The sequence below is a fragment of the Callorhinchus milii genome, unplaced genomic scaffold, assembly GCF_018977255.1.
Source record: "Callorhinchus milii isolate IMCB2004 unplaced genomic scaffold, IMCB_Cmil_1.0 Scaffold12, whole genome shotgun sequence".
Classification (NCBI taxonomy): domain Eukaryota; kingdom Metazoa; phylum Chordata; class Chondrichthyes; order Chimaeriformes; family Callorhinchidae; genus Callorhinchus; species Callorhinchus milii.
The window spans coordinates 12,720,276-12,736,662 of record NW_024704753.1 but is presented as its reverse complement, the minus strand read 5'-3'; the positions used below and the strand labels follow the sequence as shown (position 1 = coordinate 12,736,662).

The 16,387-nt window shown below is 41.3% G+C and overlaps 1 protein-coding gene across 3 annotated transcripts in view; it reads right to left on the bottom strand.

Annotated features, from left to right (window-relative positions):
• The window catches only part of uba1 (ubiquitin-like modifier activating enzyme 1), a 156,503-nt gene that overhangs the window by 94,126 nt on the left and 45,990 nt on the right, over positions 1-16,387 (bottom strand). For all 3 annotated transcript variants that reach the window (XM_007890277.2, XM_007890279.2, XM_007890278.2), the window contains one exon: positions 8,647-8,711. In XM_007890277.2, coding sequence (XP_007888468.2) covers positions 8,647-8,711 — 65 coding nt within the window. The remainder of the gene's footprint in view (positions 1-8,646; positions 8,712-16,387) is intronic.

The window sequence follows — 16,387 nt, the reverse complement described above, 5'->3', positions numbered from 1 at the left end:
TGTCTTAAAAGTTGCCAGCTACAGGAGCATTGGGAAAGGGCAGGTAAATGGGACTAAAGGATTACTCTCAAGGAAGCTGACACAGATACGATGGTTCTATTTAATTTAGTGGCTTTCACATTGGGAGGACGTCTTATAGGACATACTATAAAGTACAATTTTCGAACAATAAACAGTCATGAAGTGAATGGCAAACCTTATTTGAGGCATTGTTGGCGAGGACATCATGAAAAACATCCACTTGAACAATCGATTTAACCTCTCATTTGGAGAATGGCACATGCCACAATGCAACACACCCCCAGTACTGTATTGGAGTGTCAGCCTAGACTAGGAGTTCCAACTCCGAACCTAGGTCATGATCACTTAACCTCTGACTAAGGGGCAAGAGTGCTATTGCCTGAGTCTAGCATCGCATTTTTCTGCATTTGTTGATTTTTATCATACAGTATGTATATGTCATGTCTCTTGATTTTCAGGAATATCTTATTTAAGACTTCATAGAATCATAGAATTATAATAATAATAATCCTTGCATTTGATATAGTGCTTTTCTAGACGTCTCAAAGCGCTTCACAGAATATGCTGTAAAGTGAATTGACCATATATTTGTGGACAAAACGCGGCAGCCAATATATATATTATACAATTATAAATTATATAATATATAATTATGCAGCACAGAAGGAGGCCATTCAGCCTATCATGTCTATGATGGCTCTTTAAAAAGAGCTATCCAATTTAATCCCACTCCCCCGCCCTCTCCCCATAGCCCTGCAAACTCGTCCTCTCCAAATAATTATCTACTTCTCTTTTAAAAGTTGTTATTGAATCAGCTTCCTCTATTCTATTCTATTTCTCTACCAAACCAGTGTGCAACCTAGGCATCTGGTTCGACCCCCAACTGTCCTTCCTCCCCCACATCTGGTCCCTGACCAGGACTGTTTTCTTCCACCTTCGCCACATTTCAATTTTCTTATTTATAACTCTTATTAAAAGTCATGATATTATTTCACTGTATCTATATATTATCGACCAAACTCGTAAGTGTGGAGAACAAAACTCTGAGCCAGTTTGCTCATCACCAACTGGTTACAAATATTTTTTTTAAACAGCGGTCCAGGTCTCTGCCAACTGGAGACCAGCTGGACAGCACAGACTCGTTGCACTGAGTCTCAAAACAAAGCTCATTTGAGAATCCCATCCCTCCGGCTGTGGAACGAGTGAGTGAATGTTGAAAATTAGTTGCAGATGTCTTTTCTGAGTTCACAGAGCGGAAAGAGGAAACAGGCAACATTTAGTGGCTGTCCAGCTCATAATTCACTGCCTGTTTCCAGGCACTTCATTTCTGTCGCTTCTTCCTATAAACCTGAAATGTTTAACGGAACATCACCTCTCAAGAGCTTTCACTTTTTAAGTAATCCTTGAAAGAAATCAACACTTCCCCCCACCCCCCCCCTTCTCCCAACCCTACACATGCTCCTCATTCAGTTTCATCATACTCATTGTCCATATAAGATTGGTCATTCACTTCAGGGCTGCTTGTGAGAACGTAGTGTTCAAATTGACTGGCGCTTTTGCCTACAAAATACACAGTCACTACACCTGACAGTAAATTCTGTGAGGTGATTTGAGTAATTTAGATGAAGCAATAATAATAATAATCCTTGCATTTGATATAGCGGCTTATCACGTTGTTGACATGTCTCAAAGCGATTCACAGAACATACTGTAAAGTGAATTGACTGTATATTTTGTGGGTAAAACGCAGCAGCCAATTGCGCACAGCAGTGTCCCACAAACAATAGATTGAGTGAAAGGATTACTAACCCCAGAAAAGCAGTCTGCCAATCAACTGACAACTGAGTTCCTACTTACAGACGTGTGGAGTAAGGAAGCTTGCCAAAAGTTTTGCCCTGCCCGGGAATCCAAGCCGTGTCCTCTCGCTTGCGAGGCGAGTGCTCTAACCAATACCCTACAGCAGCGTGGTTCAACCTTTTGGCTGCCGAGACAGCACCTTATGACAGCATTGGGATGTCTCAAGAAACTACACAGAAAATAATGTAAAGTGAATTGACAATATATTTTGTGGGCAAAACGCAGTGGCCAATTGCGCACAACACTGTCCCCAAAACAGTTTGACAGCAAGCGTGGTCAAAGAGTTAGGTTTTGTCCTCAGTGTTAGCATGTCCTCGGTGTCCGTCCTCAGTGGCTGAGGGAAGCTCTGTGCTGACAGTTAACCCCAAAACGCTGTTCTCAATTCCCCTCTTTCTCTGCTTTCTCATGCCGCCAATTAAACCACGCTGCACTACAGGACTCCACTGGCCCTACATCAAATGAAAGGTTTATTATTATTATTGTTATTGTCACATAAGCTCCACATTAATGAGTAGTTCTGGAAACAGTTAGTAACCTAGATTATAGCAGAATGACGTGGTGTGTGGGAGTTACCAATACATTGACACTGCAGTAGGCTGATCAGTTGCTGGTACAACGGAGTCCTGTAGCTCAGTGGTTAGAGCACTCGCTTTGCAATTTAGAGACCTGAGTTCAATCCCAGGCAGGGCCAAACCTTGGGCAAGTTTCCTTACTCCACACGCCTGATAATAATCCCTCCAAAATCAAAAAGTACAATAAATTGGTCATTTTCAATCTACGACTGTGGGACATTGCTGTGCGCAATTGGCTGCCGCGTTCGCCCACAAATATACAGTCAATTCACTTTACAGTGTGTTCTGTGAAGCACTTTGGGATGTCCTCCCGACGTGAAAAGCGCTATATTAAATGCAAGGATTATTATTATTATTATTACATATCTAGAACTCCCCTTCCCAATAAAATGTTGAGGTTCTAAACCATACCTTTGGTGTCCTGTGTGCTGAGAGGAGCACTCAGAGGAATGGTCAGAAAATGTTATGAATTTATTCAATTATACATAGAATTTAATGCCATTTAATCACGCTTCGCTCAAATGATGAGTAATCTTCAACAGGGTTTATTTACTCTTTCAGCATATTACATTTGCCAAATCTCCTTCAATTTTCTCTGCATAAGGTTCTTGTTACAACCTAGAACCGTGGCCTTTTTGTTAAAACCATACTGCAAAGTTTGCCATCAAAATGCTGCTAAATCTTTTGAGTTGATAACATATGTCTTACATATGAAGGATGTAGGACAGCAGTTACTGAGGAGACAAAAGATGTTCTGAGAGCCAGATCCCCCCACCCCCCACAAAAAAGCAGAATGGCCTTTGAAATTTGAACTGCTGCCCACAAATAAACTTTAGTCTCAAAATACAAGCTTCATTTCCCTGAGTTTACCTTATCTGTAACCACTAAATATTTCATACAGTTCAATAAAGTGCCTTAAACCCCTTCCTTCCAGACTGTAAAGCTTAATTGTCTCTAATCTTTCTTTATATCCTCTTCCATTCACATCTGGGATGTGTCTTGTTGCCCCTCTCTGTATCTTATTTTATGGAACTACTCATTTTTATGGTATGATGACCAAATTTGACAGTACTCTATACTTAACTACGGTCTGACCACTTCACTGTGAAACCTCAGCATAACATATGTAGATGTATATTCTACTGCTTTGACCAGAGTATTCTATTAGCTTTTTAATATTTTCACCACATTGGATGTCAAAAGGGATGACATGTATTGCCCCGTTCTGAGTGCTTCTCATTTCTTGTATTGTTGCACAATGTTTTACCCTCTGTATCTGTCAGCATTGCTCAGCTGGTATCACTCTCACATCCAGGTCAAAAGTTTATGGTTTCAAGATCCACTTTGGGACTTGAGTTCACAGTCTGGCTGACACTCCAGTGCAGTAATGGTGGAATTTTGTTTTTGTCAGAGATGCTGTCCTTCAGTTGTGTTAAAATGAGGCATTTGGAGTTGACGTACAGATCAGCCACAATCTAATAGAAGGGCAGAACAGGCTCGAGGGACTGAATGGCCTACATCTGTTCCTATTCCTATGAGGTCATGTCTGCCTAGTCAGCTGGATGTTAAAGATTCCATGACTATTTATTTCTCCCAAAATAATCGACTGTTTGTGGGAAACTGCTGTGAATAATTGGCTGCCGTTTCGTTTCGCCCACAAAATCCAGAGTCAACCCACTTTACAATATATTCTGTGAGGCACTTTGAGACGTCCCACTAACGTGATAAGGCGCTATATCAAATGCAAGGATTATTATTATAATTATTACTCTACAACAACAACAACATTTCATTTATAGTATTTCATCAATACTCTATTGCAAGACGTTAAGCTTCTCAATATAGTGCAATATGAAGGAGTGACTTTCTGTCATTTACCAACGTTTGTAGAAAATGATGTGCTTGCACAACAAGGTCAGTGAAGGAACCAACTGTGAATCATCTCAAGGTGCTCAATGTTATCACAAAACTGAAATTTCTTTGAAGTGGAAGTTCATGTCACGGGGTTATAAAAGGCACAGACTTTCAGATTACAGTCTTCATGTGATGGATGAGGCCAAAGTCAAAACGTCAGCTCTTCAATGAAGAATCCTGAAAGTATTTTAACATTTAAACCCCACCACCCCACCTCAATCCATCATCCTGTATCAGGGCGAAAACTATTACAGCGCAAACTTTGGGTGAACTGTCTTCATTCAAAAATTGTGTAAGTGGGCAGCGCTACCATTTTTATGATAATACAATCCTTGCATATAATCCTTGCATTTGATATAGAGCCTTATTATCGAGACATCTCAAAGCGCATCAATGAATTTTATCCGTCCTTCAGATGAGACGTTAAACCGATGTCCCATCTGCCTGTTCAGGTGGTTGTTAAAGATTCCATGGCACTATTCGAAAAGATAAAAGAGTTTCTCTCGGTGTCCTAGCCAACAATGCCCCAAATAAAATTGGTCACTCACTCCATTGCTGTTTGTGGGGTCATTGCTGTGCGCAACTGTCTGCCGCATTTCGCCCACAAAATACCCAGTCGATCCACTTTACAGTATATCCTGTGAAGCGCTTTGAAACATCTTAACCATGCTATATAAAATACAAGGATTATTATTATTATTTACAATGAATTGTAGTAAGTGTGTATTTTTAGACAAACGTGCCACCGAATTTGCACATAGCAATAACGCCAAACAGCCATGAAGTGAACGACCAATTTTTCTTGGCGATAGTTGGCTATCAAATAGTGCCATGAGATTTTTTAAGATCCATCTGAACAGGTAGAGGGGACCTTGGTTTAACATCTTAACGGTGTAAAGATTATTCACTAAGCTCCTCCAATGATATAATGGACAAAGCCACCATCCAATTCAACACAAAGTTCCCAGTCCAGAATGTTGCATGTTTGAATGCTGGTCCTGGATTGTGTTTAGCTGTGAAGTGTCCCCTGCCCTCCCCGTCCTCTATACTCACTGGGGTCGAAACTTACGTTCCTGATATACGGCTGTCGGAAAAAGACTTCGCGATTTCAGGTCAAAATCTTATAAGACATAGTGACTTAAAGGACAGAACTTGCCAAAGCCTCGTGATCCAGATGTCAGCTCTGGGTCAGAAGTTTGGAATTTCAAGCACCGCATTCAGACTTTGAGCTCATGGTTTAGGCTGGCACGTCATTGTCGGAGGTGCTGTCCTTTGGATGAGACATTAAACTGAAGTCTCGTCTGCCTGTTCAGGTGGATGTTAAAGAGTCACTATTCGAAAGAGAAACGAGTTTCTCTCTCCTGGTGCCCCGGCCAACATAAAATTTGGCCACTCACTCCATGGCTGTTTGTGAGAGATTGCTGTGTGCAACTGGCTGCCGCATTTCACCCACAAAATACACAGTATCCACTTTACAGTATACTCTATGAAGAGCTTTGAGACATTGCGCCAAATTAAATGATTATTATTATTAGTTTAAAAAATGATTGGGGTCACATGATGAGGAGGGGAGAAAATGAAATAAAGGCAAACGAGATTATACACCATGCAGGAAAAGTAGTTCTTTCAGCATGTTGTTCATTTCGTATTATAATTGGGTGACGCATGTCTGTATTAATTGGCGTAGCTGTGGGATGCCTACAGAGAGGCGTGCAACCATGATCCACTGCAAATTACCCATTTCATATGTATAATATAATTAATTCCAGCAAATCAAAAACATTTTTAACCACGTCACGTTACCCAACTACAAATAACCTCTCAATCCGAAACTGCCCAAGCCCTAGAGCTGTGCAGCGGAGAGCAACAAGGATGATCACCAGTGTAACAATTAGACAATCGAGGGCTCTTCAAGTCTTGAAATGAGTGGTTTCAGGGTTGACCTTATAGAAATGTATTTAAGAATTTAAACGCGATTGAAAACGTCAACTCAGAACGATAGTTTGGGATAATAATATTAATAATCCTTGCATTTGATATAGCGCCTTATCACGTTGTCGAGTCGTCTCAAATTGCTTCACAGAATATACTGTAAAGAGTAAACAAAACGTAAAATAATGCGGATGGTGGAAATCTGAAACAAAAACAGTCAACACTTCGGGTCCATGACCCGAAGGGTTCTGACGAAGGGTCGTGGACCCAAAACGTTGACCCACTTTCCTTTCGCCATAGATGCTGCCTGACCTGCTGTTTGTTCCCACCGACTTCTGTTTTTGTTACTGTAAAGTGTAATGACTGTGTGTTTTGTGGGCGAAACGTGGTATCGAGTTACCAAATTAAAATATTGTAATATTTAGATTTTTGGGGGAATGCACCAAAACAGGTTAAAATTTCAGGACATTTAAACAACGTGTTGCTGTGATGTGGGGATGGTAGGTTCAGTATTCTTAAAGCCAAGGAGCCTTCTTTATCCAAACCTCTCCTCTGATCTTGTAAAAACTGTGCCTCACTTTCTGGACTTTACATCCTGCCTCTGCACAGTGACATTTTTTGAAGAAGTCCCTGCCTCTATTCAACGACACAGTGAGACCACCTCTTCTATATCTGTTAGAATCATAGAATCACAGAATTATACAGCATAAAAGGAGGCCATTCGGGCCATCGTGTCTGTGCCAGTTCTTTGAAAAGAGCTTCCAATTCAATCCCACTTTCCCGCTCTCTCCCCATAGCCCTGCAAACTTGTCCTCTCCAAATAATTATCTACTTCTCTCGTAAAAGTTATTATCGAATTGACTTCCACCACCCTTTCAGGTAATGCATTCCAGATCAGAACAACTCGCTGTGTGAAAACATTTCTCCTCACCTCTATTTCTTTTAACAACTATTTTAAATCGGTGTCCTCGGGTTACCGACACACCTGCCAGTGGGAATAGTTTCACCTATCGAATCCCCTCATAATTTTGAAAACTTCTATTAAGTCTCCTCTTAACCTTCTCTGCTTTAAAGAGAATTATCCCGGCTTCTCTCACCTCTCCTCATAACAGAAGTCCTTCATTCCTGGTGCCATCCTGGTAAATCTCCTTTTCACCTTCTCCAATGCCTTGACATCCTTCCTAAAGTGTGGGGCCCAGAACTGAACACAGTCTCTCGCTGAGGCCTAACCAGTATTTTATAAAAGTTCATCATAACTTCCTGAATTTTGTATTCTATGCCCCTATTTATAAAGCCTAGTATCCCGTATGCTTTTTTAACAGCTTTATCTACCTTTCCTGCCACCTTCAAAGATTTACTTATCTGAACCCCCAGGTCTCTCTGTTCCTTCACTCCCTTTAAGATTGTACCATCAGCTTATATTGCTTCTCCTCATTCTTCCTCCAAAAACGCATCTCTTCGTATTTCTCCACATTAAACTTCATCTGCCACCTGTCTGCCCATTTTACCAGTCTGTCTATGTCCATTTGCAGTTTGCTACTATCCTCCTCACTGTTTACTACTTTTCTTAGCTTGTTCTGGTGGAAAGGATAGGTTCACAGGATTAGTTATAAAGAAGCAACCCATAAGGGAAGAAGTGTGTAAATGTAATGTGTACGGAACTGCTTTTGTTCGACATTTACAGTGTGTAAAACTTCTGCTTACTTAACTGAAGTTGAGTTAAATAGATTTTTTTCATTGAGACCATTACCTTTTAAGACAATATTTTAGTTTGAAACCTCAAAGAAAACTGCAGGGCTCAGCAGCTTAGGTCCTGGGAAGACTCAAAGCTGAAGTAAGTGGGCACTGGTCCCAAGAATTAGATCCTTATTGCAATAAAATGAGCAGAGAAAGCCAAACAAGTTTGACTTGTATTTACTTTAGCTTGTTCCTGCTCGGAGACGCAGACAAATTTGACAGTTCCAGATGGGGAGGCTACCATTGCTCCCTCACTCCTTCTCCTCTCCCACCCCCCACCAACCCCATCCCGACCCCCTACCCCCTCCCACCGCAATCCCAAGACCCAGCTGCTGCTCTACACAACTCACATCTGGCAATAACCGTCTCTCCTTTTGTTCAAACGATTCCAGGGAAAGGAAAGGCTCCATATGGAACTGTAACCTGATAACGTTTTCTAATACGTACTGAAAACGCTCTTTATTTCATTAATTCTGCCCGTTGCAGAGACATAAATCAATTTTAATTTAATCCTAACCATGACCAGATTTCAACGTGCGTTATCTGCCCGGCCTCAGCCAACTCCTTTTTCACATAAAGGGCTAAGATAAACTTGAAACAAAATAATACTTACTGGAAGTACTGGTTGACGTTCTCTGCTGGCTGTGTGAACAATCCTGCAAATTCATCTCGTGCCCACTGCAAACAAACACATTGTGATGAGCTGGACATTCAGTTCCTACTAAAACCATTAGACAGCAGTTGAAAAACAAACCTAACAGATCACTCGCAAAACAAGGTTATATTCATTAGATTGCTATTGAAATCGCCCACAAAATATGCAGTTAATTCACTTTATAGTTTATTCTGTGAAGCGCTTTGAGACATCTTAAAGCTGTGATAAGGCACTATATCAAATGTAAGGATTATTTTTTATATATAACCAAGGTTCCATTTGCTTGTTCAGGTGGATGTTAAAGATCCCATGGCATTATTCGAAAAGAGAAGGGAGTTTCTCCTGGTGTCCTGGTCAACAATCCCCCAAATAAAATTAGTCACTGCTGTGCGCAATTGGCTACCGCGTTTCACCCACAAAAATACAGTCAATTTATTTTACAGTATATCCTGTGAAGTGCTTTGAGACGTCTCAACGACATGATAAGGCTCAGTATCAAATGCATGGAATATTATTACTACTGTTTCACAAAGGTATAGTGACAAAAACAATGCCTGGCTTTCCTTTCTCCAGTCAATGTCACCTATTTAAAATGGTAAACTTATTTAGAATTATACAGACATTTCTGAACAATGTACCAGGAGTTTAAAGGAGCGCGACTGCTGTACCCAGAGATTAAAGGGGCATTGCTGTACCAGGAGTTGAAAGGATGATGGTGTGGAGTTTAAAGGATGCTTTAATGGGAGTTTATAGAGTCACCGCTGCTATAGCACAAGTTTGTGGAGTCCTGTAGCTCAGTGGTTAGAGCACTCGCTTTGCAAGCGAGAGACCTGAGTTCAATTCCAGGCAGAGGGCGAAACCTTGGGCAAGTTTCCTTACTCCACACATCTAATAATAATCCCTCCAAAACCCAAAACAATAATAAATTGGTCATTTTCAATCTACGACTGTTTGTGAGACATTGCTGTGCGCAATTGGCTGCCGCGTTCGCCCACAAATATACAGTCAATTCACTTTACAGTGTGTTCTGTGAAGCGCTTTGGGATGTCCTCCTGATGTGAAAAGCGCTATATCAAATGCAAGGATTATTATTATTATTATAAATGGGCACAGATGCTGTTTTAGAGTTTGGCATGAAGGGCACTATATAAATGCAAGTTGCTATTGCTGTTTAAAAGGCTACAGCTGGTGTATTAAAGGGGTTATAAAGCACAGGTGTTGTGCCAGGATGTTACATTTGTAACTGAGTGAATCTTTTCACATTTTAAGCCATTGCTTTTGCTCATTACACAATAAATTTAAATACCAATGCACAGTGTTAGAGTAATAATAATCCTTGCATTTGGTGTAGCGCCTTTCACATCAGGAGGACGTCCCAAAGTGCTTTATAGGACCGACTGTGTATTTTTGTGGATGAATAAGGCAACCAATTTGTGCACAGCAATGTACCGCAACCAGCCTTGAAGTGAATGGCTGATTTTATTTGGGGTGATTGTTACCAGGACACTGGGAGAGAAACTCCTCTTTTTCAAATAGTGGTGCGAGATATCTTTATCAACCACCTGAACAGGCAGACGGGGCTTTAGTTTAATGTCTCATCCGAAGGACGGCACTTCTGACAGTGCTGCACACTCTCAGCACTGCATTGGAGCATCATCTTAGACTAAATCTCCCCAATCAGAATTAAACAAAGACAAGGAGCTAACAGGCCTCAAATATGAAGAGTGCCATCCTGATTACATTGGTGAATGAGTGGCACTTTATCTATCCTACAAGACGCAGCCTCAGAGGGGAATATATCAGTGTCTGTGGTAGGAGGTGTATGAGAGAACACGAATACATAATAAAACATGGAATGGATAATCTGCATTTAAGGACACTCTCTTTTAATAAGAAACCAACATGAACTGCCAAGAACCACATTGAAGGACAACATGAAGGCTAAAGAGTAGGAGAGAACTGATAAATCAAGTAGTGGTTAGGTAACCCTTATCATGGGTTTGAAAAGCCTGTAATTTGTCGAAGGAAGGGAAGAAGAGAGATGATGAGTTCCACATCTTGAGACCTTGACAAAGAATGAGTAAGAGATTTAATTTCTAACAGTCAGAATGTAGGAAGGAAAAAGTACATCCCAGACAATGTGTTTGAATTTTAGGAGTAAAATGAAAGATTATTGGAGCTATTTCCCCAGCAGTAACAATAATTCTTGTATTTGATACTGGAGCTTATTATGTTGAAATGTCTCAAAGTGTTTCATAGGATTGTATTATGAAATGCAATGACTGTGTATTTTGTATTTTATAGGCAAATAGGCAAGGAAACATTGTAACGTACAAATAACCATGAGGTGAATGACCATTACTTTCTGTGGAATTGTTGACCATGACACCAGGAGAAACTACCTTCTCTTTTCAAGTGATGCCATTGGATCATTAACGTGAATAAACTGATGAACATCTCATCTGAAGGACGTTATCTCTGACAATGCACTGTCCCCCCAGAACTGAATTAGAGTGTCAGCCTAGACCAGGGTGGTCCAACTGATAATTATAATTATTTGGGGAGGACAAGTTTGCAGGGCTAATGGGGAGAGAGTGGGGGAGTGGGATTTGGATTTGGATAGTTCTTTTAAAAGAACCGACACAGACACAATGGGCTGAATGGCCTCCTTCTGTGCTGTATAATTCTACATTTCCATGAACTGGCGGCCCGCGGGCCACATCCGGCCCCTGAACCAGTTGCAACTTTGTTGTCTGACGAGCAAATACGGACGACACGCAGGCCCCGAGCCAATCAGGGATGGTCACCAGGGGCTCCGGCTTTGCTCGGCAATGGGACTGGCCAATCAGGATAAAATATTCCTCATGCAGCTCGCCGATATTTCTCAAATACGGCATCCGGCCCTCAGCAGCCAAAGGGTTGGACCATCCTGCCCTAGATCAGGAGATCAAAGTCCCAACGTGGGACTTCAAACCCACAACCCAATGACTCAGATGAAGAGTGCCAGCAAATGCGGTTGACATCAGTATTGATACAATAAAGAAAAAAAATTGCAAGCTGTTGGACTCTTCAGCATTGAGCGGAAAGCGTTGCGTTTAACAATATATAATCAAAGGTAAGACCTTGTGCATCCAAACAAAAAGCTGAGTGAAACTGAGAGAACGCACATGGAGGTCAAATTTACAGTCCTTGCGACACTTAAACATTCATCACTTTGGGTGGGCAGGATGTGACCCCTCCACTTTCCACCTCCATTGACCCTATTCTTAAATCAGGTTTGCAAACACATGGATTTTATTCACAAAAAAAATCCCAAAAGATAATGGAAAATAAAGACCAGATGACGGATGCACAAATATGTACAGTCCCATTACCAAAGTGAAATGCTGCATCGAAGGCCAGGATGCATTGTATCTAACCAAGGTTGGTGTTTATGGATACAAAATATAGAAGAAGAATGTGCATTGCCCTTTAATGACCAGCAACCCACTAGTTATAAATCCACTGCTGTAGTTTGTACATTTCAGTGTAAACCATCATATACTGCACAGAGGATGTTAGTTCACATCTGTTTAAATTATACTGATCTGAGCTCTGGGTGTTTGACACACACAGAGGACTGCACATAAACACAGACTTCCCATCAACAGCCAAAAGGCAATCTCTACATCAGAGAGCACTTTCAAATCATCTACATTTCACATCTAGCCCTATCCTGGAGTGCTTCATAAAGAACATAACAGCTCGAAGGGATTTTTCTGCATGAAACCATTTAACCCTATGCATACCAGTCGTGAAACACAACATACACAGTGAAGCTCAGAACGTATGATCGGAGTTTCAGGACTGGGCCAGTCTGGCTCAGTTGGTAGCACTCTTGTCTAAAATAACACTGGACACACAGTGCCAGGCTGTGCTGTATTATCAGAGGTGTCATCTTCTTCCACGGGACATTAAACCGAGATCCCATCTGCCTGTTCAGTTGGATACAGATCTCATGGTACTGTTTGAAAAGAGAAGGGAGTTTCTCCTCAAGTCCTGGCCAACAATCTTCAAATAAAATTTGTCATTCACTTCATGGTTGCTTGTGGGATGTTGCTGTGCGTAAGTGGGCTGCTGCGTTCATCTACAAAATACAGTCATTACACTTTACAGCATTTCCTACAAATAATAATAATAATCCTTGCATTTGATATAGCGCTTTTCACGTCGAGGGGACGTCCCAAAGCTCTTCACAGAACACACTGTAAAATGAATTGAGAGTACATTTGTGGGCGAACGCGGCAGCCAATTGTGCACAGCAATGTCCCACAAACAGTCGTAGATTGAAAATGACCAATTTATTATTGTTTTGGTTTTGGAGGTATTATTATTAGGCGTGTGGAGTAAGGAAACTTGCCCAAGGTTTCGCCCTGCCGGGAATTGAACTCAGGTCTCTCGCTTGCAAAGCGAGTGCTCTAACCACTGAGCTACAGGACTCCACAAAGCGCTCGGAGGCATCTTCCTGGTGTGAAAGGTGCTATATCAAATGTAAGATTATTATAATAATAGGGGGTGAAATATTTCCTATAGGGAGCACTTTTTACCCCACCTCCTATGAATAATAATTCTTATAAATTTGTTAGTATCCAAATGTTTCAAAGTGCTCCACAGGCAAGTGTGGTCACGTGCACTGACAGGAGTACAGCACAGCAAACAATCTGCACACAGCAAGGCCCCACAATAATAATTATTGCATTTGATGTAGCGCCTTATCACTTCTTTGAGACGTTTTAAAGCGCTTCACAGAATATATTGCAAAGTCGATTGACTGTATTTTGTGGACGAAATGCGGCAGCCAATTCTGCACAGCTGTGTCCCACAAACAGTCGTGGATTGAATGACTTAATTTTTTTTTGAAAGGATTATCATCCCCTGAAAGCGATCCTCCATCGACTAACAACTGGGTTCCTACTTACTGCTTGGTAAACAGATACTTGTGGAATAAGGTATCTTGCCTAACAACGACAACAAAATTACATTTGTATAGCGTCTTTCATGTTGGGAGGACGTCCCAAAGTGCTTCGCCCTGCCCGGGAATCAAACCCGGGTCTTCTCGCTTGCGAGGTGAGCACGCTAACCATGATGCTACGGGATTCCACACAAAGAGCAATGAAGTTAATGACCAATTAATCTAAAGGATTGTTGGCCAGAACACCAGGCTCCCTTCTCTTTAACATCCATCGTTTCGCCTACAAAATATAGTCAACTTACTTTACAGTATATTCTGTGAAGCGCTTTGAGACATCTCCAAGACGTGATAAGGCTCTATATCAAATGCAAGGATTATTATTATTATTTATCTGAGCAGGCAGACTGCACTTTAGTGTAATGGAGGATGCTAGCTTCTGATTACTATGGCAGGCCTCTGCTAGAATATGTGTGTGTGGACATTGAGCGAACGCAGAGTCAGGCTTGGCTGTGAATACTACGTTATCGAATTGCCTTCCAACACTCACCGTTTCAGAATAAACACTTGGGTGAGGTATTGGGAGTGTGCCTGCTCTATGTGGTTAAATTCCAAGATACGTTGGTGCCTTCAGGGGAAGAGAGACAATTGCAGGGGGAAGGGGCAATCACAATGGTACCTTTCAGTAAGTGTCTATTTTTTCCCCAGATAATTATAGCCTGCGCAGATTTCCCAGAGGTTCTGTGAATTCCAATGGAAGGTGGACTCGAGAAGGTCTCAGGCAGATATGAATTTGATTAAATATCACTACCAGCTGTTTACTGAACATTTTCAATTAATGCTCAAGTATTGCGGATCATGACGACCGCCATCAATCAAACCCCAGGTTACCCCAAAATGCTGGCTCCCACTGAAAGGAATGGCTTCATTCCAGAATGCATAATAGCACCAGAGCTTCTCAACAGAGGACCTGAGGCACAAAATGGCAAAGTGAAGAGATTTACTAAACATTAAAAAAAAGAGATGAGGGAGCATCAAGACAATATCCTCCAAACACGTTCACATCATTTTGTAAGCTGCTATGCGCAATTGGCTGCCGCGTTTCGCCCACAAAATACAGTTGATTCACTTTACAGTATATTGTGTGAAACGCTTTGAGACGTCTCAATGACATGATAAGTTGCTATATGAAATTCAAGGATTATTAAGCTGTCTAATGAAGCAGCCCGATTACACGACAAAGCTTCTTTTCTTAACTTTATTGCTTGACAATCAATAGGTGTCAGTCTGGCTCAGTTTGATACACTATCGCTTCTGAGTCAGAAGGCTGGGGGTTCAAGTCCCACGTCAGGACTTTGAACTCATATAGTCTAGACACGAACACTTAAATGCAACACTGGGGGTGAATTGGTTTGTTGGAGATGCAGTTCTTTAGATGAGACAATAAACCAGGGCACTGACAGAAGTACAGAAGGGGTACAGAAGGTGTTCCTGATCACTTAATGATTCTATGGGCCTATTCGAAGAGAGAAGGGAGGTTCTCTCGATGTCCAGGCCAACAAGGCTCTAAATAAAATTAGTCATTCACTTCATGGCTGGTTATGGGACATTGCTGTGTGCAAATTGGCTACTGTTTTCTCCTACAAATACAGAGCCTCTATACTGTACAATATGATAAATTCTGCGAAGTGCTTTGAGACTTCCTCATGATGTGAAAGCCGTTATATAGAATATAAGGATTACTATTATCTTTCAGTTACAAATATTCACCAGGAAAAAAAAACATAATGAAAAACATGTGATTCGACCCTGAGCAACAGCTTTCCGACTCCTGGAAGGGTTAACCCAAAGAGTCAGGAGAACTACACTTAACAAAGGCAATTAAACGCAGAAGTATCATTCACAGTCTATTCCAGGCCAGTGGTCTGTGTTTGTTCTGAGAACACCAAGTCTCCACTGAGCTCTAATGAGCAAATTTAGGAGAGATTAAGTGTGACTCCTGCCATTGGGGAGGAGACGGGATTTGCTGGCTGCACAGTGCACCACGTGATCCCTGGCCCTCTTTAAAATTAGACCCCTGCAATATATCTTTCCATTTCAGAAGTCTCAATGGAATGATATGTGCTGTGTGTGTGTGTATAAAAACAAGTGGCACTGCTTCAGTTTGGAGTAAAGTGCAGCCAGGGGAGACAGGAAATGAAATCAGACAATAACAAACACTGAACTGTGCCTGAGAAAAAGCATCAAACCCAGCCAAGGTTCAGTCAGATTTTAATTCAAATCAGAGCCGGGGAGGAGGAAAAAGCGATCTCATCCAATACAGGCAGCCAAGAAGCGCAATTTTAACAACAGATGGAGTTGTAAACAGTTTTACTAACGCAGCCTTTTAAGCAGAGGCTTGATTCTTATTATTCTCGAGAATAGAATCCATTCTTGGTTAATCACACGTTTTAGGTTTATTTTTATTAAAAAGAATCTGTATTGTAAGGACGGTTTGTTTGCAGTCTTGTTTTGTAAATCTTCTTAATTTCACCCACAAAATACACGTTCAATTCGCTTTACAGTATATCCTATGAAGAGCTTTGAAACGTCTGAACAAAGCAATAAGGTGCTGTATCAAATGCATGGATTGTCATTATTATTAATTTGTTTTTATGAAGGTAACTTGAGCGGTCCTGTGAGGTGCTGTTCTCCTCTCCCACACACCACCCATACACACACACAAACTTTGAGCTGTTGTAGGGGCAGGTA